At 46.8% G+C, this 27,186-nt stretch overlaps 1 protein-coding gene across 2 annotated transcripts in view; it reads left to right on the top strand.

The window, feature by feature from the left end:
* The window catches only part of LOC138971673 (nuclear pore complex protein Nup160-like), a 66,425-nt gene that overhangs the window by 4,825 nt on the left and 34,414 nt on the right, over positions 1-27,186 (top strand). For both annotated transcript variants that reach the window (XM_070344440.1, XM_070344441.1), the window contains exons 7-20: positions 508-583; positions 1,081-1,163; positions 1,651-1,725; positions 3,540-3,637; positions 4,415-4,571; positions 5,066-5,161; positions 8,385-8,489; positions 8,873-9,047; positions 11,101-11,275; positions 12,048-12,187; positions 12,898-13,058; positions 20,867-21,000; positions 21,354-21,424; positions 21,804-21,954. In XM_070344440.1, coding sequence (XP_070200541.1) covers positions 508-583; positions 1,081-1,163; positions 1,651-1,725; positions 3,540-3,637; positions 4,415-4,571; positions 5,066-5,161; positions 8,385-8,489; positions 8,873-9,047; positions 11,101-11,275; positions 12,048-12,187; positions 12,898-13,058; positions 20,867-21,000; positions 21,354-21,424; positions 21,804-21,954 — 1,697 coding nt within the window. The remainder of the gene's footprint in view (positions 1-507; positions 584-1,080; positions 1,164-1,650; positions 1,726-3,539; positions 3,638-4,414; positions 4,572-5,065; positions 5,162-8,384; positions 8,490-8,872; positions 9,048-11,100; positions 11,276-12,047; positions 12,188-12,897; positions 13,059-20,866; positions 21,001-21,353; positions 21,425-21,803; positions 21,955-27,186) is intronic.

The following is a 27,186-nucleotide window of genomic DNA, read 5'->3' on the forward strand; positions in this document are numbered from 1 at the left end:
TCAATGATTTATCTCTGTGTGCATTTTTAATTCATGAAAATCTTCTTTCACCCTTGTTTTGCAGACTTGTGATAAGATGTTTGTTGGTTGATGTTAGTTATTTATAAGCTTGCCTTAAGGTGAATGGGTGATTAGACATGAGGTAGTCAGAAATGTATACATCTTTAAACTCAAATGGATTGCCCTTTCTTCTTCTTCATTGTCATTGTCGTGGTAGTTTCTCATATAGATGAGCTCATTGAAATAAAACACATACATCCCCCATAAACGGGGAGTGTGAAAACACACATACACACACAAACACAAGGGCACAGTGTTGCAGAGGACAAAAGCAAGCTGTCGTTTTTTAACATGTCAGATTCTTTCTGTTTTGAGACTTTGTAGATCTTTTTGCAACATGAGAAATTGCTACTGATTTGAGACTTTGTAGATCTTTTTGCAACATGAGAAATTGCTACTGATTTGAGACTTTGTAGATCAGTTATTCCAAAATGTGTGTGTATGTAGACACGGGAGTGTGTGCTGTCAACCAACCTCCAGGACTTCTTGGCAGACAAACCTCAGACACCACCTTCCTCTTCAGGCGAGTACGCTTGTCAGTTATTTACCTGACTGTTCAATGGTTTGGGCACATCAATTTTACTCCGACCAAAGACTGTTTGTCCTTTTCATATTGAATATCAGTTTGAATCTCTGCGTTCAGTTTTTACCTTTGTTTCCAAGTTTGAGAAGGTGTCTCTTAAAGTTTTTTGTAAAGTTTTTGTTTTTTTATTGCAATGATTTGTGTTTGCCTGAGGTTGTTTCTTTCCTTAACTGGGACCCTGCAACAAGAAATAAGCAACATAACTTGTTTGCATGGTATTCCTCTGAAAGCAGCATATGGCTGCCTAAATGGTGAGGTAAAAACGGTCAAACACTTAAATACCGACTCCTGCCGAGTTTCAGCCCCCGGACGAAGAAGACAATGAATAAGTTTGCATGGTATTTTTTCTAATACTGTGTTTTCATGTGTTTGGTGTTTTTGCTGTATATGGTAATCAACTTTTCCAGAGTTGATTTTATTTTGTTCTATTTATGCAGGTCATGTGATCAAGCAGGTCCAGTCTTGCACGCTGTCATGTGAGATGTTCTGTGTCTACCTGTCTTTCCCGGACAACAGCCAGGTTTGTGGGGTGCTTGTGCAAGGTTATGGCATAGGTGGGACACAACAAGTTGCAAACTAAAGGTAAAGGGTTGGGTCTTGAAGTGTGGGTGGAAGGGATAGTAACCTTGTGGAGTCTCAAGTTATGTATGTGGGGTTGCATGTTGCAATAATTTAAGGTAGAAAGTAAAGGATACTCTGGAAACTATTTTTTGCTTTCTGCCTATTTGCTGCTCACATTGTTTAGCAAAGTTTGTATTTCTGACATGATGCTATTTTGCGTTCTGACATCATACTTACAAGTCAAAATTTATGTTTGACACATGTTCTATGTTCTTTGCGTGAGCATGTTATTTGTGGTGCTTTATGCAAGGTGCTGAAGGATTCATGTGTCAGTATGCCAGTCATAGACTTTGTTTGATGCATTTCGTCAGAGCTTTTCACTGCATTTAGCCGTATGTTCGTTCATTGCCTTGCTTCAGGCGTAAGCTATATGTGTCGTGTTTCAGTTTATACTGCTGGAGCCTGTGGTGCGTGATGGCCGACTGTCTGTACAACCGCTCGCTACACTGACCCAGCCTGCCGTGAGTGTCCTTTACACTCTGTGTCTATGTGTGCCAGGGATGTTTATGCTGAAATTAGTACAGTGGAAAATTGGTACAAACAAATTTGTCTTACCTCATTGTCTCCCAGGTACGGATATATCTGTACCCACTCTTATGGCTCTATCTGACCAGGTACGGATATATCCGCTCAGACTGTTAGCTTCAGTCGCTTCCTGTAACATCCATCTAACGCCTGCATTCCAGCGTGTTCATACACAGTTACTATACAGTCACTACAATTGTGAGTGACCTGCTGCAGCACAACTGGTCTCGGCTAAAAACAAACTTGGTCAACATAGGTGGGGTAGAAAGTGTGAACAAGTAGGAATGTAAATTTGCAGAGGTTATGAACAAAACATCTGAAAAGGCAAGGGCTTAAATCACAGGGAGTGTGAAATAGGAGGGGTCTTAAACGGGGGTGCCACAGTCTGCAGTTTTGTGAACAGTGGAACCCCCCTTTTAAGACCTCCCGGGCGGAGATATAGCTCAGTCGGTAGCGCGCTGGATTTGTATCCAGTTGGCCGCTGTCAGCGTGAGTTCGTCCCCACGTTCGGTGAGAGATTTATTTCTCAGAGTCAACTTTGTGTGCAGACTCTCCTCGGTGTCCGAACACCCCCGTGTGTACACGCAAGCACAAGACCAAGTGCGCACGAAAAAGATCCTGTAATCCATGTCAGAGTTCGGTGGGTTATAGAAACATGAAAATACCCAGCATGCTTCCTCCGAAAGCGGCGTATGGCTGCCTAAATGGCGGGGTAAAAAACGGTCATACACTTAAAATTCCACTAGTGCAAAAAACACGAGTGTACATGGGAGTTTCAGCCCACGAATGCAGAAGAAGAAGAAGAATACCTCCCAAAGTCTGAAAAAGTCTGTCTTAGTAAGTAGGAAGTCTTACATAGAAGGTAAATTTACAAAGGTTATGAACAGAAAATCTTAAAAAGGAGGACGTCTTTCATTGGGGGGATCATACAAGCGTGGTTCCACTTTTCTTCTTCTTCTTCGTTCATGGGCTGAACCTCTCATGTTTTAGCACGAGTGGGTTTTTACGTATATGACCGTTTTTACCCCGCCATTCAGGCAGCCATACCCCGCTTTGGGGAGAAGTTCCACTGTATGAAACTCGGAGTTTCTGTGCCTGCAGACGGTGTTATTGGTGGTCACAGATAACATAAGCAAGATCTAGATGTGGGGGGGTCCTGATTTGGCCTATTATGGTCCGCTGGACCCGAAAAGCAACAGCTAACTTACTAACTATCTAGATGTGGAACTTTTTAACACGTGTACGGGAACGTGTATGGGTAACGCCATCAAATCTAATTTTTACGTCACGCGTTTGCCAAGATCTGCAGTCTTGGTGGGAGTAAAACGACGTATGATTTTGAACATGGAGAAAAAAAAGGGAGTCACGGGTGACGCAATAACAATATCTAGATCAGCACTTTTCAGGACTTGTACGGGAACGTGTACGGGTAACGTCATCAAATCTAGATTTTACGTCACGCGTTTGCCAAAATCTGCAGTCTTGGTGGGAGCAAAACAACGTATGCATTTGGAACATTGGAGAAAACAGTGAGTCACGGGTGACGCAATATTTACACATACACGTACAGGTCTTTGCTACTTGTTCAACCATCTAGAACACTGTATTTCTACATGTACGCATACAGGTCTTTGCTACACGTTCGATCATCTAGAACACTGTAATATCTACACATACGCGTACAGGTCTTTGCTACACGTTCGATCATCTAGAACACTGTAATAACAAATGTTGGGTGTGATGTGTGCAGGAGGACCTGATAGATTTCTGTGTGACGGCCGATCAGCTGATCACTCTGTGGACCGACAGCAATGGTGAGACCATCGCCAGGGCAGCACTGCTTACAGAGTGAGTTGCAAAGTCAAACATCATGTCTTCACAATTTCATTGCGCATGGCTGAGAAAATTGAGATTGTTCCATTCATAGTCTGCTTTTTGTAGAATTACCTACCACAGGGTTATTTGCCTCTGTCTCTATGGGTGTGAGTGTCCTGATACCTCAAGTTCTATTCAGATTTCTGCTAAGATGCAAAAATAGAAATGTTCTGAGGATTTTTGGTTGATAGTCTTTTCAGGGTTGCATAAAAGCTATGGGTGTGTGTTGTATTGCGGCATGGAAATAAGTTTGTTTAGCAATTTAGAGAAGAAGACATCATTTGATGTGAGTCGTTTTTTCATATCTTAACCCCTTGAAAAGGATATACCTAGTCAAAAAAATACAATGAAAAACCATAACATACAACCCTGACCCTAGCCCCAAACTGAGAAAGTTGTCGCCAGGGGAGGCAGTTGTCTTGCTGCAATTCGAAGGGTATACAGCGGTTGTTTTGCTTTTCAGAGTATTGATTTTTTTATGACGGCAAAGTATGTTCCTGATAGGTATTATAGCAGTCAAGGGGTTAAAATTCCTTTGCTGTGTAGTTCAATAAAACAATGGCACCCCCCTCTGTATGCAACAAGCTAACTTAATAATAAGAATAATGATAATAATACATAAAAATGTTTAGACATATCCAGGGTTAATCCCTGCTCAGAGCGCTGTACAATCATTTAGGAATAACGCATACACAAAGCATAACATTGTTTACAGTGAACTCATACTTCCTCCTCTGTTGAAACTGACAGGTGTGACCCAACAGGGGAGTGGAGAGAGCTGTTGCTGGAGCCAGCCGACACCAGTGAGCCGGTGATTCCTGCCAACAGGGACCCCAGGGATTTCTTCCTGGACCGCATCTTCCGACCGTACCAGTTCTCACATCAAAATATCATCCGCGCTCTCAGTGTGAGTAAGCTTGGACAATTATTTGGGATTTCGGCTGGGGTAGAGTTCAGACCAAACCAGTTCTCACACCAAAACATCATCCGCGCACTTAGTGTGAGTAAGCTTGGACAAATATTTGTGTTGAGTAAATTAAGTTAACATTGTCAAGAAATTATGCAGGAGTATACAGCTAAACAATTATTTCAATGATTGTAAAAGTAAACATACTTTTTTTTGTTTTGGTGATCATAACTTTAACAGCTGTCAGTGTTGTCAATAGATGATTTTCGGAAATAACTCTGTCGAGTTTGTATGGGTTGTGCAAGAGTGAATACCCTTGCCTTTTCTCAGACAAACAAATTCACACGTGCCTCTGTCCACGTGTTTCCAACACACACATTGCTAGTGATTGGCCCGTTCAATGTTTGTCCGAGGAAAAGCAAGGGTATTCACTCTTTCACAACCTATACGAACCCGTCAGAGTTATTTTCAGAATCCATCTTTTGTGTTGACAGGTGTATCGCCGGAGTCACGACACCACTCAGAACACAGACGCCTTGCTCATGTCCATCAACCTGCGAGAGGAGGTCATCAACGCTGTCAGTCTGGAGGTCAGTTTGCCTGGTATTTGTGTGACTATTAGCATCTGAGCATTTGTTTGTCTTGTTTCACACTGAACTGAGTCAAAATCTAAGTTTGGTACCAAGTTTGTCTTGTTTCACACTGAACTGAGTCAACATCTAAGTTTGGTACCAAGTTTGTCTTGTTTCACACTGAACTGAGTCAACATCTAAGTTTGGTACCAAGTTTGTCTTGTTTCACACTGAACTGAGTCAACATCTAAGGTTGGTACCAAGTTTGTCTTGTTTCACACTGAACTGAGTCAACATCTAAGTTTGGTACCAAGTTTGTCTTGTTTCACACTGAACTGAGTCAAAATCTAAGTTTGGTACCAAGTTTGTCTTGTTTCACACTGAACTGAGTCAACATCTAAGTTTGGTACCAAGTTTGTCTTGTTTCACACTGAACTGAGTCAACATCTAAGTTTGGTACCAAGTTTGTCTTGTTTCACACTGAACTGAGTCAACATCTAAGTTTGGTACCAAGTTTGTCTTGTTTCACACTGAACTGAGTCAACATCTAAGTTTGGTACCAAGTTTGTCTTGTTTCACACTGAACTGAGTCAACATCTAAGGTTGGTACCAAGTTTGTCTTGTTTCACACTGAACTGAGTCAACATCTAAGTTTGGTACCAAGTTTGTCTTGTTTCACACTGAACTGAGTCAACATCTAAGTTTGGTACCAAGTTTGTCTTGTTTCACACTGAACTGAGTCAACATCTAAGTTTGGTACCAAGTTTGTCTTGTTTCACACTGAACTGAGTCAACATCTAAGTTTGCTCCCATGGGGTCGCCTTCACGCGGCGAGAGTGTTTCCACAGAGCTACCCCACCCCTTTACTTCTCTTCTTTTGTCTTATTTCTGCCTTACCAGTCCTTTCACCTATATTTCCTTCCAAGAAAACTCTCCCTACTATTCCCTGCAGTTTTCCAATTCTTTTCTTGTTGTCTTATTTCTACCTGACTGGATCCATCACCTTTATTTCACTTACCAAAAGTCTTCTTTTCCACATCCTTATTTCTCTGCCCCCCGCATGTCGTAAGAGGCGACTAACGGATTCTGTTTCTCCTTTTACCCTTGTTGAGTGGTTCTTGTATAGAATATAGTCAATGTTTGTAAAGATTTTAGTCAAGCAGTATGTAAGAAATGTTTAGTCCTTTGTACTGGAAACTTGCATTCTCCCAGTAAGGTCATATATTGTACTACGTTGCAAGCCCCTGGAGCAATTTTTTGATTAGTGCTTTTGTGAACAAGAAACACTTAACAAGTGGCTCTATCCCATCTCCCCCCTTTCCCCTATCCCATCTCCCCCCTTTCCCTCGTCGCGATATAACCTTCGTGGTTGAAAACGACGTTAAACACCAAATAAAGAAAGAAACATCTAAGTTTGGTCCCAAGTTTGTCTTGTTTCACACTGAACTGAGTCAACATCTAAGTTTGGTACCAAGTTTGTCTTGTTTCACACTGAACTGAGTCAACATCTAAGTTTGGTACCAAGTTTGTCTTGTTTCACACTGAACTGAGTCAACATCTAAGGTTGGTACCAAGTTTGTCTTGTTTCACACTGAACTGAGTCAACATCTAAGTTTGGTACCAAGTTTGTCTTGTTTCACACTGAACTGAGTCAACATCTAAGTTTGGTACCAAGTTTGTCTTGTTTCACACTGAACTGAGTCAACATCTAAGTTTGGTACCAAGTGGTGTTGGTTGCACACACACAGTCACAGCATTGTTTATATCTTTTTATAAAATACAGTTTTGTTCCCTGGATCAGAGGACAATAGGTCAGTTGGACCAGGATTGAAAATATTGTGGCAGATTTGATTAAAACCGGGGGCTGCCAGGGGATTGTGCAGGATGTTTCTTATTTACTCGTGATGTTGTTTGACCTCGCGTTGTGTTTTGTTTTGAGTGTAAGAATATTTCCCGTTTCCCTCTCTTATCCCCGATGCAGTAGACACTAGTTTTCAACTCTCATACGGCCAACGGCCTCTCTCTTGCAACGAATGTAGCCCACACCGTGGTTGTACAGTTTAAAACATCATTTTTATTCTACAAGTGCATGAAATCAAAACATCGTCACTTTCACGCAGACTCGTCACTTCACAACTATTTCTGTCGTGTCTCAGTACTGTCGCTGACTGTCGTTTAAACAAGGGGGGTGATTATCAGGTTCCCGATTGACAAGGAACTTATTCAGACTTAAAGTCTTTATAACAGAACTCCCGATTAACAAGGAGCTATTTAGTGCATGAGATACTATCACTATCAGATTCCCGATTGGCAAGGAATTTATACAAACGTTATAACAAAACTCCCGATTGACAAGGAGCTATTTAGTGCATGAGATGCTATCAGATTCCCGATTGGCAAGGAATTTATACAAGCGTTATAACAAAACTCCCGATTGACAAGGAGCTATTTAGTGTAGACTGCAAGGTCCTTAGTTCACAAAGAATGATTAAACAACAGATCTAAGCAATAAAATCCTTACGGTTAGTAATGAAGGCCGGCTTCCGTTTAACAAGAAGTCGGCTTAAGGTCTCTTTTTCCTGGTTAGCAAAGAATTTGATTAAGTAAGACTTCCGATTAACAAGAAGTTGGTTTATAAATTACTGACTCCCGATTAACAAAGAGTTTGAAGTTAAGATTAGGTGACTCCCGATTAACAAAGAGTGCCGCGCACTTGAAATCCAAAACATTATATAGACCTCAAATCTTTGGACTATTTCGCATAATCATGCGCTACAGTGAACTCTGACCCTGAATCACTAACTTCCGGCAAATAATCCGGTTCTTCTTCAATTTATACTACTCTATTTTCCGCTAACCGTCGTTAAACAAGCATGTCCGTAAGCGACTATTATCCTAAAGAAACTTATCATTTTATCAAACAACTCCCGCACATCGATACTAACAGATTAGCAGCTGGTCGTCTGCAACAAAATCACGTCTGCTGGAAGCGTCAGTGCTAAGACGTTCCAAAAACTAGCATCGTGCGTCGTAAATTACGTCACATAAAAGATGGCGTCAAGTGCATGCGTACCAATGAAGTCACTCAAACACGCGCACGCACACTGAATATTATTACGTGGGCTGCAAGGCTATTCCCTCACAATATGTATAGGTTCCAATGCCATGGCTACAGTATAACGTAGCAAGTTTTGCTTCATTATGGATGTACCGTCAAGTGAATGTAGTATCCTGTTTTCAGATCCGTAACTGTGCATCAGAGTACGAGATGAGCGAAGACGAGTTTTACCAGCTGCAGCAGGAACAGTGGGGACGCTTCTACTCCTGCTGTTGTCAGTACCGTGAGGTCAGTTCTCTCCCTTTGCCATTTTTGTTCTTCTTTCCTGTTTCTTCACATGCAAGGAACACAGATTGATTAGTAGAATTTAGATATTGCATGCAGAGAGAGAGTTCAAAGTGTTCTGTCTCTGTGACATGTAGCTTTCTGTGCTGTCTTTGTTGTAAATGCTACTTACACTTACAAAAATTATATAATATGTTTCATTGCTAGGCTGTTGTGTAAATGGATTCAGGACCAAGATGTGCTGCTCCTAACTGCATTTCTCATGCTCTGCATTTTTACAGATAGGTGGCTGTTTTTCATCACACACAATATTGGTACAGTGCTGCTGTTTATGAGACTGTCTACTGTTGGTGGGTTTCCATTATTTACCTGTGTGTTTTGTGCAGGTGGGCGCCAAGCTGCAAGGTGTGTTCACGGACAGCGTGACCGGCCTGGTGTGTCTGATTCGCAAAGCGGCGCTCACCTACCTGAGGCCCTGTGATGCGCTTGAGCGACTCTACCTGTGTTACCAGGAGAAGCTGACCCCCAAAGATCTGTCTGACATCGGTTTTGACACGGAAGGTAAGGAGTTAGGGGGGCAGTTCTAACTACAATACAGTGGTACCTGCCTTGAATGGACACATGTGGGCGGGGGGCAGTTCTAACTACAATACAGTGGTACCCACCTTGAATGGACATGTGGGCGGGGGGCAGTTCTAACTACAATACACTGGTACCCACCTTGAATGGACATGTGGGCGGGGGGCAGTTCTAACTACAATACAGTGGTACCCACCTTGAATGGACACATGTGGGCGGGGGGCAGTTCTAACTACAATACAGTGGTACCCACCTTGAATGGACATGTGGGCGGGGGGCAGTTCTAACTACAGTACAGTGATACCCACCTTGAATGGACACATGTGGGCGGGGGGCAGTTCTAACTACAGCACAGTGGTACCCACCTTGAATGGACACATGTGGGCGGGGGGCAGTTCTAACTACAATACAGTGGTACCCACCTTGAATGGACACATGTGGGCGGGGGGCAGTTCTAACTACAGTACAGTGGTACCCACCTTGAATGGACACATGTGGGCGGGGGGCAGTTCTAACTACAGTACAGTGGTACCCACCTTGAATGGACACATGTGGGCGGGGGAAATGGCTCAGTCGGTAACGTCGCTGGCTTCAAAAACAAGTTGTCGCTATCGGTGCGTACGGGGATGTAGCTCAGTCGGTAGCGCGCTGGATTTGTATCCAGTTGGCCGCTGTCAGCGTGAGTTCGTCCCCACGTTCGGCGAGAGATTTATTTCTCAGAGTCAACTTTGTGTGCAGACTCTCCTCGGTGTCCGAACACCCCCATGTGTACACGCAAGCACAAGACCAAGTGCGCACGAAAAAGATCCTGTAATCCAGGTCAGAGTTCGGTGGGTTATAGAAACACGAAAATGCCCAGCATGCTTCCTCCGAAAACGGCGTATGGCTGCCTAAATGGCGGGGGTAAAAAACGGTCATACACGTAAAATTCCACTCGTGCAAAAAACACGAGTGTACGTGGGAGTTTCAGCCCATGAACGCAGAAGAAGAAGAAAAAGCTATCGGTGCGGGTTCGATCCCCATGTTCGGCGAGGTTTTTATTTCCCCGAGTCAACTTTAATGCAGACTTTCTCCATATGCTGGCATGCGCACGATAAAGAACCCAAGTTCACAGCCAAAGTCTGAGAGCTTGGAAACAGGAATACATGCATGCAGGAAAAAAAGAAAAAAATGGGTAGCACCGTGCTTTATCACAGCTCACTTTCCCCAGTCCGAATTTTCATGAGGGTAACCTCACAGGACTATATGAAATCTTATCTTTATCCTAATGTGGGGCCAACCAAGAGTGTTGCTACATTGTGGGTGGCCTTTCATAGCACACTTTGGTCAAGACAATGGACAGAGGGACAACATAAGTGTGTTACTACATTGTGGGTGGCCTTTCATAACACACTTTGGTCAAGACAATGGACAGAGGGACAACATAAGTTGTCTGTTCGTGAGAGGTGTCCTCTTATGGGAGGAGTCTGACATTGCAGGTACAATGGAACCTGTCCTGGCAACTGCCTCTTGATAACGCCCACCTGCCCATTACAACTACTCCAAAGGATCCCCGACAAGATCCCTTCCTTTAAAATTCACCTTTCCATAACGGCCACCTGTTAAAAACAATCACTTTTGGTTTGTCTCTTGCGCGGTCGTTCAGGTGTCAGTGTTGATCTCTTACAGAGCTTCCAACAGCTACGCTTTCAGCGTATCATGCTACGCTTTAAGATAAATGGCTATGCTGTTTTGCCAAACTTAAAATTGCTTTGCTAAAAGTAAAACAAACAATCACAAGAATGCAACAGTTAGCTCTTTCTTGTGAGTTCCAGTACTCTCTCCGTGAAGCGGTCAGTGTATGGGGCATAAGGCACTGCAGAAACACTCTGTTGGTCATTATGTTTCTGTTTTTGCTGGAACTAAGCATAAATGTGGATGTACGGATAATATTTAAACAATACTAGACTTAAGCACGCTGAAAACTCAAAAAAATCTAAATTGCTAAACTTGAGGCTTGACAAGGCTTTGCAGATCTAGTCTTTTCTGTGTGCAGGTGTGTCCCCATGGTCTGTGTGTGAGGACGTCCACAAAATCTGTGAAATCTTGCGGCTGATCAACTCGGAGATTCCAGAAGACGTGGCTGACCAGTTTGTGCTGGATCTGGAGATGATGGAGTCGCCCAAGGTCCTGGCCGAGAGACTTGTGGACAATTTCTTCTTTGGGGATGTGTAAGTTGCCTTGGGCTTGTTACATTGGAACCCCCTTTAAAGATCTAAAAAAATCTGAGAAAATTAGGTATTAAAAAGGAGGAAGTCTTAAAATGGGGGTACATTTGCAGATGTGTTGTTTGGTGAGAATGTGTCAGTTTTAGGAGTGCTTGTGGCTCGGTCTGAAACCAGAATTACAGTGAGTTTACTAGCATTCTGGCAGGTGCACGTCAGAAGAAATAAAAGGTTATTGAAGGAAGAATAAAGATAGACCCATTGTATTTAAGGCCTTGACAAATGTATGGCAGAGTTTCCAAACCCCACATGCCCTAGTGTTGTTCTGAGGCCTTGGTCTTCAGTCACTGATACATACTTCTGTTATCTGAGGCATTGTTCTGACCTCTGGCCAGTGAACTGTCCAATAGTTTAGACATGTAGGAGGTCTGTCCCTACTAAACGGACAAAGTCAGAGCATATCAATGTCGTCACAGAATTTTGGCTCGTTCTCAACAGAAGGCCTAAACTGATTATTTTTATTATAAAATAGTGTTTTAGAAAGATAAAAGAATGTTAAATTATGAATAGTCCATTGTATTTGAGAGAATATTTCTCATGGAGAATGATTTACTTTGTCTAAAGCACAAAAACATCAAAATCGCCAAGAATCGAATTACACCATAATTCCAGGACGACGACGCTGTGGACCTATACTTGGTTTCAATCCATGTCCAGCTGATCTATTGTCCTCTGAGTCTGGGAACCACACTGTGCACTGTTTGCATCTGTATTGCAGGGACACACTTTCAGAGACCGGGTCACAGCTAGACGTTCGCCTGCAGCATGTGCGCCACCTGTCCACCTGTCTGGACCTGCTGGCAAACCTGCTTGACCTCCAGGACACGGCAGCCCAAGCCTCCCTGATGGAGGATTCAGGTGTGTGTGTGTGTGTGTGTGTGTGTGTGTGTGCCGGCTGACCAACATGCTTCAGGATGTTAAAAGTACCCTGTTCTCTCATCCCTGCAATTTTGTATCAGTTTACTTAGAACTCTGAGCTGTTTGTGTTTGCATGTGTGTGTGTGTGTACCTGTTGGCACACCTGCTTGATCTCCAAGGCAAGGAAAAAGCCTCCATGATGGATGACTCAGGTAGAACACTTGTGTTTGAGTGTGTGTGTGTGTGTGTGTGTATGTGTGTGTGTGTGTGTGTGTGTGTGTGTGTGCACGTGTGTGTGTGTATATCTGTTGGCACACCTGTTTGACCTACAGGATACAGAAGAAGAAGCCTCCATAATGGACGACTCGGGCATACCTGTGAGTGTGTGCGTGCGTTCTTGAGTGTGTGTGTGTGTGGATCTGCTGACCAACATGCTTCAAGATGGTAATAGTACCCTGTTCTCTCATCCCTGCAATTTTGTGTGTCACTTTATTAGGAACTCATAGGTACCAAAAGCTAAAGCACGAAAGAGAAGGAATTGCAAAGAAAAACAGCAAGGATATCTGCTGCATTGACAGCACAGATGAAGAAATTTTGTGAAGGTTGTTCTGCCTGTCTGTCTAGTGTTATTCTGTAACTGTCAAGATTTGTCAAACTTACAGTTACAGCGTTGGAACTAATGAAATAATCTCTGCTTCTTCACTTTCCAGCGGCAGACGCAGAACAGCAGTTATCGTGCAGCCACTTGTTCACCAGCTCTGAGGCGTCGTCTGTCTTGTGTCGCGCCTTTGAGCAGATGTGTCACACCCGACTGAGCTTCCTGCGTGACCTTGTCATTATGCAGGTCATGACCTTGAGACTGGGGCAAAGGGTAAGGGAACAAGTTAGATTTATGAAGAAAAAAAATCAGTTTGTTTGAGGACTCTGGCCATCTCCTAGCCAGAGAGTGGATCAAAAAACATACTTAGATAAGTTGCTTTCATTTATTTAATTTGCTTCATTATTATTTGGTTGTCTTTCCACTATAAAGACCTATGGGATGATGTACTTGTGAATGTCTTGTTTAGTTAAAAATTAAACATTCCAGTAATTAACCTTTCTTGTTTTGTTTTGCTATTATTTTGTTTTTGTGTTTTGTTTTTAATTTAGTACTCTTTTGAAGCATATTCAAGTTCAGTGTGGTGATGTCACTCTGCTATAATACAGTGAATACGCTATCTTACTAGTCCTTCCTGTGGTTCAGTGTGGTGATGTCACTCTGCTATAATCCAGTGAATACGCTATCTTACTAGTCCTTCCTGTGGAACAGTGTGGTGATGTCACTCTGCTATAATCCAGTGAATACGCTATCTTACTAGTCCATCCTGTGGAACAGTGTGGTGATGTCACTCTGCTATAATACAGTGAATACGATATCTTACTAGTCCTTCCTGTGGTTCAGTGTGGTGATGTCGCTCTGCTATAATCCAGTGAATACGCTATCTTACAAGTCCTTCTTGTGGAACAGTGTGGTGATGTCACTCTGCTATAATCCAGTGAATACGCTATCTTACATCTTACTAGTCCTTCTTGTGGAACAGTGTGGTGATGTCACTCTGCTATAATCCAGTGAATACGCTATCTTACTAGTCCTTGTGGAACAGTGTGGTGATGTCACTCTGCTATAATCCAGTGAATATGCTATCTTACAAGTCCTTCTTGTGGAACAGTGTGGTGATGTCACTCTGCTATAATCCAGTGAATACGCTATCTTACAAGTCCTTCTTGTGGAACAGTGTGGTGATGTCACTCTGCTATAATCCAGTGAATACGCTATCTTACTAGTCCTTCCTGTGGAACAGTGTGGTGATGTCACTCTGCTATAATCCAGTGAATACGCTATCTTACAAGTCCTTCTTGTGGAACAGTGTGGTGATGTCACTCTGCTATAATCCAGTGAATACGCTATCTTACAAGTCCTTCTTGTGGAACAGTGTGGTGATGTCACTCTGCTATAATCCAGTGAACACGCTATCTTACAAGTCCTTCTTGTGGAACAGTGTGGTGATGTCACGCTGCTATAATCCAGTGAATACGCTATCTTACTAGTCCTTCTTGTGGAACAGTGTGGTGATGTCACTCTGCTATAATCCAGTGAATACGCTATCTTACTAGTCCTTCTTGTGGAACAGTGTGGTGATGTCACTCTGCTATAATCCAGTGAATACGCTATCTTACTAGTCCTTCTTGTGGAACAGTGTGGTGATGTCACTCTGCTATAATCCAGTGAATACGCTATCTTACAAGTCCTTCTTGTGGAACAGTTGGGCTCACCATCTCAGATCTGGCCAGGCTTTTTCCCTCCACTTGGACACACACCAAGAATCAACGGACTGATCCCCGACGGGCGCGGTGACGCGGTGGTAAGACGTCGGCCTCCTAATCGGGAGGTCGTGAGTTCGAATCCCGGTCGCTGCCGCCTGGTGGGTTAAGTGTGGAGATTTTTCCGTTCTCCCAGGTCAACTTATGTGCAGACCTGCTAGTGACTTAACCCCCTTCGTGTGTACACGCAAGCACAAGACCAAGTGCGCACAGAAAAGATCCTGTAATCCATGTCAGAGTTCGGTGGGTTATAGACACACGAAAATACCCAGCATGCTTCCTCCGAAAGTGGCGTATGGCTGCCTAAATGGCGGGGTAAAAACGGTCATACACGTAAAATTCCACTCGTGCAAAAACACGAGTGTACGAGGGAGTTTCAGCCCACGAACGCAGAAGAAGAACGGACTGACCGACTGTTTTGCTTTTTTTTTTACAAATGCAATTAAATTACATATTCCTACTCCGAATCACATGTAGCATTGACACAATCGGAGATGCTAGGTTCTGAAAAGGCTAACCGTCTAAGGGAAGCAACCCCAACCACAAAAAGTGTAAACGTAGCCATGGTAATGACCATACACCCGGGGAGTTACCTCCCATCGTGCATGCCATGTCACTACTGCTACTGAACACGTGGTTCATATCATTCGACCTTACAGCTTTCGAGGGAGCAGGTTGTTGATTTTTGGGCTCCCCTGTGGCTGCGCTGTTTGGTGTTGTTTTGACACCCACCGGCCACGTTACCGTCTATCTTGCCTCCTGCTTCGTAGTTGGTGAGCTCTTTCCATTTTGGTCATTATTTTGACAGGAAATTTGTTGTAGTTGCTGATTTTCGTCCGTTTTTGGACCTGTGATATTTCAGTGACTACTGTTGGCCGCCATTTTTGTTGTCAGCATGAGTTGACAGATTTTTGTGGCTAGGCCGATGTATTTTGGAGGTAAACGTAATTTTACCTTCTTACTTGCTTGCTGCTTTGTTTAGTTGGTAAGCTTGTTCCTTCTTGTCTTTGGTTTGACAGGAATTTATCTATAGTTGCTGACTTTTTGTCCGTTTGGACTCCTAAATGCGTTTCAGTAACTTATCTTGTGGCCGCCACTTTCGGTTGCTCAGCTTTCCTGACAGCTTATTTATGTGGCTAGGCCTATGTTATGGTGAGGTTCTCCTTACTTTACCTGCGTTTTTGCCTTCTGCTTTGTTAGTTGGTAAGCCATTTCATATTTCGTCATTACTTTGACAGGAATTTTTGTTATTGCTTAATTTTCGTCCGTTTTGGACTTCTAAATTTTGTCCAGTAACTTATCGCTTGGCCGCCATTTTGTGTATCAGCTTTGCTGACAGTGGTTTACTTGGCTAGGCTTTAGCAGGTATCTACCAGTCCGTAGGACTGGTCGTGGTTTCGGATTTAACATGTTTGTTATGTTTTGTTCGTTACTCTTTCTGCCTCGAACAAACACTTTGTGGGGCAGTCATATACTGTTGTACGTCCTGTTTCTTCTCCTCGCCTTCTCTGCCGTTAGCAGATCAGGTGTTGCAGGTGTCTGCTTTATCTTTGTGAAGAAATTTTCGCGTTCCAAGCCTGCGTCTTCCGTTGGTCCCGCTGTCTGTGGGCGACGTCACCTTGTTGGCTTCTTTGACGCTTCCGGCCGAGACGTTGTCTAGGGCGGATGTTTTGCTTCTTCGTCTTCTACCGCTGTGGTTGGCGATTCAAGTAAGTCGAGCTGGTCCACAGGCCCTCGTGAGGCCGTCGGACAGTCCCTGCTGGGACACAGCTCTTTTCGGCGGGTTCACGACCCGCAAACCCCTGTTCAGTCGCACCCTGGCTTCACTGAAGACCATTGTGTGGCTGAGCAATGGCGGCAGTTGGTTCCGGCTACTTCTCCGACGTACGCACCCGCTGGGGTCGTTTCCGGAGTTGTCTAGCCGTTTCCGACTGCTGCGCTTCCGGCACTCGCCGGAAGCATAGGTCCCCCGATGTACGCACCCGCTGTGGTCGTTTCCGGGGTTGACCAGGTCCCCCGATGTGCGCACCCGCTGTGGTCGTTTCCGGGGTTGACCGGACGTTGCCCCCCGGGCATTCGTCCTCTGTTCAGTCGCACCCTGGTTTCCTCGAAGACCATTGTGTGGCGGAGCAGTGGCGGTAGCCGCTTCCGGCACTCGCTGGAAGCATAGGTCCTCTGACGTACGCACCCGCTGTGGTCGTTTCCGGGGTTGACCGGACGTTGCCCCCCGGGCATTCGTCCTCTGTTCAGTCACACCCTGGCTTCCTCGAAGACCATTGTGTGGCGGAGCAATGGCGGTAGCCGTTTCTGGCGCTGCGCTTCCGGCACTCGCTGGAAGCATAGGTCCTCTGACGTACGCACCCGCTGTGGTCGTTTCCGGGGTTGACCGGACGTTGCCTTTAGGGCATTCGGGCTTCCGGCCTCCGTCCTCGCATTCGGCGCTTCCGCTTTTCGCGGTCTCGTCTGGTGCTTTCCGGCTCCACCCGGATTTACTGCTCCTTTCGCTTCCACTTCCTCCCGGATGTCGGTAGCTGAGGAGCAACGCCAGCCCTTCGGGCAGGTGGTGTCTCAGCTCTGGCCGATGTAGTCAGCGTTTCAACCTTCGGTTGTCGCGTCGACTGCCGTTCCGGTGCCTGCGGCTGCAGACTTGCCGTCTTCTCTCTCTTAGCCTGGTCGAGGCATGAGTTAGGACGACGTCGGGGGGGACGGATTTCCGGTTTTCCGGTTATGCCGTTTCACCGGCCTTCCACCAGTACGTGGACTTCGGTTTTTTCGCCGGTTGTGTCGGACATTCAGTCTGTCGTCAGCGATTCCACACGTGCTGGTTATTGGGAAAAAGGCTTAACGTTGTCCTCTAAGCTGCGGCAGAGGTCACGTCGAAGGTTTTCCCGGGCGGGGCTTCGGCCTCCTACACTTCCTGTCTGGAAGCATAGGTTCTCCATCACAAGCGCACGTAGTGGCTTGTCTGGGGTTGATCGAGGACTGGCCTACGGGCGTTCGGGTTCCGGCCCCAGTCCTCTTCTGGTCTGTCTCACTCTTGTTCCGTCGTGGGCATTTGTGTTTCACCAGTGCGGCAGCCGTTGTCGGCGTGGTGTTTCCGGTTTTACTGGAAGCATAAGTCCTCCATTTCAAGTACACGTTGCGGTTTTGACTGGAGTTGACAGAGGACTGGCCTACGGGCGTTCGGGCTTCCGGCCTCAGTCTACTCTATGCATCTTTCGCTTCCGTTTTTTGCGGTTTTGTCTGCTGCATTTCCGGCTCTGTTCGGATACACTTCTCCTCTTCCTGACACTCCTTCGGAGGTCGGTGGGTGAGGAACAGCGGCTGGCCTACGGGCATTTAGGCTTTTAGCCTCAGCCGGGGCAGTCTTCACTTTACCTGTTGGGTGTTGCGTTTACTGCCTAGTCAGTTCGGGTGGCCCTGGACGTTTCCCCTATTCACGACCGTCAGTAGGGGGATAAGTCAGGTCTTTTTCCGGTTGGATGGTTTTCCGGTTTCCGGTCATCTCATTCATCAGTTTACCACCAGCAACTGTGACTTCGGTTTGCGTTCGTAGCTGAGCTATTCTGTTCTCAGTCTTTAGTCAGCAATCGAACACGTTCTGGATTTCCGTCGCAGCTCAAGCTTCGGCTCAGGATTTCCCTTGGGTGCATCGACATTGGTGGCTTCCTTGTTGGTTGACTTTGTTGTCGATGTCGGACTTCCGTTCCGTGAAGATAGGATGTTTTTCTACTTCCGGTTCCTTAGTCACCTTTTGTAGGTACCACGGTTTGCAGGTTTTGGCTAGGCCATCTCCTCCCGAAGGTGGTATCTCTAGTGTTTTGGTTCTGCCGCTGTTTCTACTATGGTTCAGTTCCGGAACATGCTCAGCCTTGGCTGGCTTCGGCTACACGGGCTTCACCTTTTGTTCCTTCTTGCTTATTCAGCCTTTGGAACTTGCCTCCTTTCTCTACTCTGTTGGCCAGCCCTTGCTAGGGTGAGCATGGAGCAGATGAGGCTGCCCTTCCTTCTCTACGCTCGTACGGCGGGTGTCGGAGGGACTCGTTTCTTTCGCATTCTCAGTTCCCTGAACAGTCAAAGAGAGTCGCTTAAACTTTGCCTGCAGTAGAGATTCAGTCGAGTAGAGATCACCAGGTCTCTGACTGCTTTACAAAGGTTGAAGGAAGGTAGGGCTAGCATACTCAGAAACATGCTTAGCAGAAGCATGCTCATTCCTCTGGTTAAGCTAAGCTGGCAGCCAATAGGCAGCCTTGGCCGGGCAACAGCCATTCCACGTTGCGGCGATGGTGGTTGTTGCCTTCCCGTTTCTTGTGGCTTGTGGGGTTCTCTGGCTTCAGGTTACCCCTGTTTGGCCACAAACGTTCGGACTTTGGTCCTTGTTGTCTTTCATCGAGTCGGACTCTGTCTTTCTCTAGTGATCAGACGCGTTCTGGTGTTTCGTCCAAACTTAAGGTTCACTTGAGTTGGCCTCGGAAGTAACATTCAGGTTTTCCTGAGGGGGCATTGTCTTGGACAATGGATGTTTGAGGAGTAGTTCTTTGTGGCTTTCCTCCTCTCTCTCAGGTTTTGGCTACTCTTCTCCTTCGGGCAGAGGTTTAGTTAAGGTTCGGTTCCTGTGACTTCAGTCTTGGGCCTTTCCTCTCTTCTTCCTCATCTTAGTATGAGGCGAGTCCGGATGACGTCCGTTGGGTCGGGTTTCCTTACAGTCGCCCGGCTACAAAAGGCAACTTTGTCTAGGGCGGTTGTCCGTTTTTCTCCGCGTTGGACTCTGTCTTCAGACAGGGACAGACGCGCTCTGGGTTTCTGGCCAAACTCAGGTAGGCTCTTGATTTGGCTAGGAAGTTAACTGCCTGTTTTTTCCCTGAGAACTCTGGTTTCGGGAGTCTTATGGCTGGCTGGCTTCACGGTTTACGTTTACCAGTCTTGGTTTTCTGCTTTCGGTTTTTGATTCACTCTCGATTACCTTCAAGCAGACTGTTTTGGGAACATTCTGGCTTTTAGCCATTTTGTTTATGGTTGCCAGTCACATCGGTTTTGACCACCGTGGGTCCTCACTTCCGGTAGCTTACGCACAGTCGTAAGTGGCTGCTGTCGGGTGCTACCTCTCTCCCTGCGTTCGCAGGGACTGGTAGGGGATAACTGGCGACCTTCTATTTGTGAGTTTTCTCTTCGAGGTGGACTCTGGTACTTAGTGCTTGGATGTCTCTCTCTCGCTCTTTCGTGGGGATTGGTCACTCTTATTTTGAGCTGACTTCTTTCTCACAAGCCTTTTGGGCTTTACTACATCCCAAGGTTTGCAGACTTTGGCATGGTTGTCTTAAGGTCACCGCGGGGGTTCGTCCTTCTCAGTTGAGGGGACAACCTTACGCACGGATCTTCTCAGGACATTAGCATTTCCTTCCAATAAAAGGGGGGGGGGGGAAGCTTGTCTTTCCCTTGGCTCGCCAGGGTTATTAATCCAAGGCTTGGGTCTATTCCTGTGCTGTTTTTTACGGCTAGGAGATTGGAAGAAGTGCTGAGCACAGCTTTCTGGATCTCTGAGGTTGTCTCTTTCGCTTTGCCTGAGATACTTCTCGGCTGTCAATCAGGACTTTCCTTGGTTCCCTCACTGCCTGTTGGCAGTGGGCCAGCCCTGGCAAGGGCTTTTGAGTGGGTTAGATTTTCTTTCCCACTGGGACCGCCCTGATTCTTTGGCAGCGGTCCAGGTTTTTGGCAAGGTTTTTTGAGTGAGTTAGATTTTTCTTTCCCACCGCCTTGTTGTTGTAATCTGCTACATGTGATTCGGAGTAGGAATATGTAATTTAATCGAAAATTTTATTGTAAATTTTCATTTAATAAATATACCTACCCGAATCACATAGTATATTCCCTCCCGCCAACCCCGCTTTTGATTTGGAGAATTTATTCTTTAGGTCGAATGATATGAACCACGTGTTCAGTAGCAGTAGTGACATGGCATGCACGATGGGAGGTAACTCCCCGGGTGTATGGTCATTACCATGGCTACGTTTACACTTTTTGTGGTTGGGGTTGCTTCCCTTAGACGGTTAGCCTTTTCAGAACCTAGCATCTCCGATTGTGTCAATGCTACATGTGATTCGGGTAGGTATATTTATTAAATGAAAATTTACAATAAAATTTTCGATTAAAAAGAAAGTCTAGGGTCGGCGGGAAAAAACTAGGTAGGGTCGGGTGACCAGAAACATACAACTTTATTTTGGCCTTACATATCCAGTGAATAAATTGTAGAAAAAAGAATTTTCAAGCAAGAGATGAAATATTTCAGGGCTTTGCTTATTTGACGATGGTTTATTGCAGAAACCTCTAGGCCAAGATGTATGCCGCAGCATAGAACAGGAAATGTTGCCAGCCTACAGCAACCTGATGAGAAGTTATGTCATCCTCTACTGGTCGTCTCAGGTCCTTGCTACTCCCAGCCCTACATCTTCACTGTGAGTCTGTGGGGGGGTGGGGGGGGGGGGGGGTGTTGCAATGTGAAAGAAAAGGATGCCTGCATGTACTAAATGTGCTGGAACAGTGTGGTAAGGGCATGTTTGCATCATCACAAAAGACTGAATCTGTTTGTCTTGAAATGGAAGAAGCTTGGCAGTGTTGGGGCTGTACGTTTTAGAACCCTATTATCGCCAGCCTAGCCCTGTGTCCGGCACAGTGTGTGTTGTGTATTTGCCAGTGTTCGTCTTTCACAGTTGTCAAGGTGTCATTCTGATATGTTGTTCAGCTCCAGGGCAATCGTTCAAAGCAAACATTGACGGGTGGTTCATATTTTGTATGTCGTTGATTTCAGGGACAGCAACATGCGTCGTCTGGCCAGCCTGGAGCTCAGCGAGTCTGGAGGATTTCCTGCCACACGACAAGGTAGGTACCACTCTGCTTTAAACACAGATGAGATTATTTCTCCTTTTGAGTTCTACTTTTCACCTCCTCCTGGTTTTTCGTATTTGCCATAAAACGTTGGACAAGTTTAAATCGTCATGTGTGTAGCATTGGCTATCTTCTCTTCAATAAGGGATAAGAAAATGTATGCATCATTTTTCATTCTCATCTCTGTGTGTTAAACTCCTTTCTGGCCGTTGTTGTTCTTTTTATGCATTTGCGGGTTGCAACTCCCACATACACTCTTTTGCACGAGTAGAATCGCCCTGTGGGTTTTTTTCCTCACCATTTTGGTTAAGTCATACTCCATGCTTGGGGGAATCATTTATGACCAATTTCCTTCCCATCTCTGTCTTGACAGCCACACAACTAATCACAGTGCTGGAGTCGTTCATCCAAGGGGTGGGAGGCAGCCAGGCGCGACTGCAGGTGTCGATGACAACGGACTCTGACTCGCAGGCAACCTGGTCACTGCACCTCATGACCTTCGTCCACTCCCTGGCAAGGCTTGTGTATCCTTGTTGCATGGATTGTGCGACTGTGTGTAGGATGAGAGTTCATTGTTAATTCCTATGCTGGGGCGGGTGTGAAGCTCACTTGCCTGTAATGCACAACATTTGTAAACGGTTTGTTATTATTGGCATGGGTTCCAATCCAAGTACGTTCAGAGGTTTTTCCTGCATTTAAATGTTTCATGATCTGATGAAACGAAATTCCATTTCGTGTAGAAGATAAATACATTAATGTAGAAGACAAAACTCTTCTGTGTAGAAAAAGGTGATATCCTTAATCAAGGTTTTGAAGTTAGTTTTTGAGTCACTTGAGAAAAAGTGACTATGTAATCGGTCAGTGTTAGTCTGTCCGGCCGGCCGTCCGTCCGTAGACACCACCTTAACGTTGGACTTTTCTCGGAAACTATCAAAGCGATCGGGCTCATATTTTGTTTAGTCGTGACCTCCAATGACCTCTACACTTTAACGATGGTTTCGTTGACCTTTGACCTTTTTCAAGGTCACAGGTCAGCGTCAAAGGAAAAATTAGACATTAAATTACATTCTTATCCCAACTCACATCAAGCAATTTACTCCAGTTTAGTGCTAGGACGCTGAATAGCATCGCCTTGGTAACAAGGGGAGGTCACCCTAAAAAAGAGCTACCTTGACCCCTTAACATGACAAAGTCACGCGTGACTTCCTGACCTTGCCGCCATCTTTGAATCATTCACTCTCCAGCGATCTGTGTCTACAGACGTGTTTTGATTTTGCTCCGGCTTTCAGCCGGTTTGTCTGACTTCTGCCTTTGTCAGACCCTGCCTTGGTACTTGCACACGGTCCCTCTGCTCCTACTGTGTGTTTGGGTGAGCGTTTTTGTTGTTTGTTATCGTTTTTGTGACTTAGGTTTTGTCGAGTACTTAGCATTGTTTACACTTTTTTCTGTTCGTCATGTCGGATAAGGAAAAGAAGAATAACGCTAAGTCGGCGGCCGAGCCTTCTCCCACGAGGAAGTCTTCTCGTAAGTCTAAGAACTCGTCTAGTCAAGCTTCGATTAGAGTCACTGACCCTTTGTCTAAATCCTCGTTTGATGTTGACATAGACTTGCCAGATTCTCCGGCTATGCCTAGTTTGCCGTTGTCTGCTTCACCGGTCTTGTCCGGTTCAGGTCCGGTCGGCGAGAAGCAGGATGTTTCTGCTATTTTGCACTCCTTGAGTGCTCAGATATCCTCTCTTTCAGCGGAGTTATCATCTACCAAGGCTGAGATGTTGTCTTTGCCCTCCGGCGTGGGGGGTGTGCGTTCCCTGGCCAGGGTGCGTGTTCCGCCCTCCTCCACTGTTACGTCTGCCGACGTACACGCCTCTTTTGATGGTAGCCGTGGTGTTTCCCTGCTGCGTTCAGCGGCTTCGTGGACTGACGACGATCAAGGTATTTATACTTCGCCAGTAACCGGGTTCTCCGGCCAAAACGAAGTGCGTGGTTTGGAGAGAGTAGCCACACCGGTTCGTGTGCGCGAAAGCTTAGGCCCTCGGTCTACGTCGTTCCGATCGAGTGAACGTCTAGATCGAGGGAGAAGCCCAGACACGCGTTCGGTCTCTGACCGAACAGGAACAGGGGAAGTGCGTCCTCCTACACTCCCTAGAGGAACAGTGGGTGCGGCAGCACAGCTTTTACAGCTTTCCCCGCTTCCGCCTTACAGGCAGGAAGCAGTCCATAGAGACGTACCGCTTGGGTATAAAATCCCTCGTGTGGCGTCTCTTCCGGGCGACGCTTTGTCGGACTATGGTAGTCACGGCGGAAGTGTCGTTCCCGGATTCACGGAAGTGAGGGACTACCAGTCGGATTTTGGCACTTCCGTCCAGGGTGACGAGGAGGTCAACTTCCGCATACCGAATAAGCTTCCGCAAGCTCTGGCGTTAGCGGCGGAAGTGGCTTCTCGGTATTTTGAGGAGGGTGTGACGACGCCTTCCGGTTCAGTTGTTCAACCCTCTTCTGCTTTAGGGGATTTCCGGTCGACCAAGGACGAGAAACAGCTGTTCCGGTTTCGGGAATCCCCTTTAGTAGCGTTTGAGCTTTCAAGGCTTCTGGCCACTGGTCAGTCTGGTGGTGCTTCCCAAGCTGTCCCACTGTTAACAGCTCATTCTCAAGCTCCTGAGTCTGTACAGGCTTATCTGGCTACACCGAGTGCGACCTCAGCTTTGCCTCACGGCGCTTCTAAGAGGTTGCTGTCTTTTAACCCGGTCAATCTTATTGACTCGTATGCCTTGCCGCGTTCAACGCTTCCGGTCACTCCGGAACTCGCAGCACTTAGGCAGGATGGTTACAGTAGGGAGAGAGCAGTCCCTTACTCGGAGGCCTCTCTTCTGTCTCTGGAGGAGACTGGCAGGCGTCTGCTTGAATTGTCTTCTCTTTCTGAGACTCTGCAAAGATCTCTGTCTAGGTCTATAGCGTCGTCTTTAGATCCCTTCGTGTTTCGGGACGATGCTGTGGAGTTGGATGTCACTGTTCTGCTAGCCTCTCTGGCTAAGGTGTCGGCTGAACAGATGAATCTGTCGGCTCGCCTTTATGCTCACTCTATCCTTGCTCGGAGGTCGGCCTTCCTCACGGGGTCTCGGATTCAGGACAAGGTGACCATTGATTCTCTTAAGTCCTCTCCGTTTGTTGAGGGTGCGTTGCTTGGTCAGCCATCCTTGGATGCGCTTCGCAAGGAGACGCAGGATGCAAGGGATATGGCAATAGCTCAAATTGCACACCATGGTTTCACGCACCAGAGCAAGAACCAGACCTCTTCTAAGCCCCAGTCTTCGGGTTCGTTCAGAGGCAAGGCTCAGCGCCGAGGTTCTTCTTCTCGGGGTAGGGGCGGAGGTGCCCCTTACCCGAAGAGTGCTCCATCGTTTGGCAAATCGCGGGGGTCGGGGCGCAAGCCCCCCCCCCCCCCAATGATGCCCCCCCGATCCACCGGCTCACCTGGCCCCCACCCCTTTGGTGGCGGGCGGCCCCACCAGGGCCCTACTGGCTTGGTTACTGCTAGTAAACAGCCAGTGGATAGTGAGCATCGTGCGTTCGGGGTTCCGGCTCCTCTGGTTAGACGGCAAGGCCCCGTTGACCAGGGTTCCTCCCTCTTTTCGTTTTCCAAAGAGGAGGGAGGCTCAGGAGGCCATTCAGGGAGAAGTCTACTCGTTGCTAGAGAAGCAAGCGATAGAGGAGGTGTTGGACCGCAATTCACCGGGATTCTACGGCAGAATTTTTGTGGTGCCAAAAGCCTCGGGCGCCTGGCGCCCAGTTTTAGATCTGTCTCCTTTGAACAAATTCCTCAGAGTGGTGAAGTTCCGCATGGAGACTCCGGCGTCGGTTCGGGACGCACTCAGGCCAGGGGACTGGGTGACGTCAATAGATTTAACCGACGCCTACTTCCACGTTCTCATTCATCCTGCTCACAGGAAGTGGCTGAGATTTCTATGGGGCAAGAAGATTTATCAGTTTCGGGCTCTGCCGTTCGGCTTATCCCTTGCACCATGGATATTCACGATGGTTGTCCGCCAGCTTGCCTCTCTAGTCAGACAGAAAGGGGTGCGTTTTCGGGCGTATCTCGACGACTGGCTTGTTCTCAGTCAGAGCTCGGGGTTGTGCGCGACACATACTCAGTGGGTGCTCGCACAAGCGCTGGAGCTGGGCTTTTCTATCAACCAGCTGAAGTCAGAACTCACGCCTTCTCAGGAGTTCACGTACTTGGGCATGACGTTCAACACTGTCGATTGGCTGGTACGCCCTTCACAGAGAAGGGTAGACAAGTTGCAAAGTCTGATTCGAACTCTGTCCTTGAAAGACAAAGCGTCTGTACGTGTTCTGACCTCTCTTCTTGGCCAAATGGAGTCGATGGCCACTCTTGTGCCCTTAGGCAGAGTCCACAAGCGGCCATTTCAGGCCGCCCTGAGTTCGCTGTGGAAGCCTTCTCTTCAGGGCTGGGAGACGGTGGTCTCTCTCGAAAGCTGGTTTTGGCACACAACGAGGCAGTGGCTACTTCCCTGGATTTCACAGGGGGTGCCAATCTCGATGTCCCCTCCAGACGAGTTTCTGTTCACGGATGCGTCTATGGAGGGTTGGGGTGCCCATCTTTCTGTTCACACTGCGTCAGGCCTGTGGAGCGAGACGCAGAGTCGTTGGCACATCAATGCCCTAGAGCTAGAGGCTGTTTTCCTGGGACTCCAATCGTTTCTGTCTCTGGTCAGGAACAAACATATTCGGGTTCGCACAGACAACACGACCGTGGCGGCCTATATCAACAGACAGGGAGGCACTTTGTCTCTCACTCTCTCTGTCAGGGCATGTCAGATTCTGGCCTGGTGCAGCCAGCACCTGATTCTGTTGTCGGCGAAGTTCATTCCAGGCAAACTCAACGTCCTTGCGGACTGCCTCAGTCGTCCGTCGCGTACGTTGCACACGGAGTGGACTCTGACTCATCAGATCCTACAGCGTCTGTGGTTGCATTTCGGCAAGCCAACAGTCGATCTTTTTGCGACAAGATTCTCCCGCAGGCTCCAGGTCTTTGTCTCCCCCTTTCCAGATCCAGAGGCTTGGGAAACGAACGCCCTCGAAGTGGACTGGTCGCGCCTGATAGCTTATGCTTTCCCCCCGTTTCATCTCTTGGGGAAGGTGCTCAGGAAGGCGGAGCTGGAACAGCCTTGCTTGGTGTTGGTGGCCCCTTGGTGGCCCAGCCAACATTGGTTCCCCGACCTCCTTCGTCTCGCAGACGGCCCTCCCTTCTTTCTGGGCGTGAAAAAGGGAGATCTCGTGCAACCAAGGTCGGGGGTTCCTCACGAGAACCCCCAGTTCCTACGGCTTCACGCCTGGAAGCTGTCCAGGTATCGCTGCGCCGTTCTGGCGCCTCAGAGGCTACTTTAGGGTTTGTCCAAAAGGCCCATAGGGAATCGACCAGCACTGTTTATGCTTCTCACTGGTTAAATTGGACAAAGTGGTGTTCGGAGAATGGAGTTTTCGCTACTTCTCCTCGCTCTATGCATGTAGCAAATCATCTCTCGTGTTTGGCTGCTCAGGGCTTGGCTCCTTCTTCTTTGAGAGTCAGGCGCTCAGCCATTTCTTCTACTCTGAAGCAATTAGGGCATAGCATTAACCTGGGAGGTGTCATTGCTAGTGTTATTAAGGGGGCAGCGATTGGTTTTGCGAAGGCTAAGTCTCCTCTTCCCGCGTGGGACTTATTTTTGGTATTGAAGTTTCTAGCCTCTCCGGACTTT

Source organism: Littorina saxatilis, linkage group LG7, assembly GCF_037325665.1.
Source record: "Littorina saxatilis isolate snail1 linkage group LG7, US_GU_Lsax_2.0, whole genome shotgun sequence".
In the NCBI taxonomy this organism is placed as follows: Eukaryota; Metazoa; Mollusca; class Gastropoda; order Littorinimorpha; family Littorinidae; genus Littorina; species Littorina saxatilis.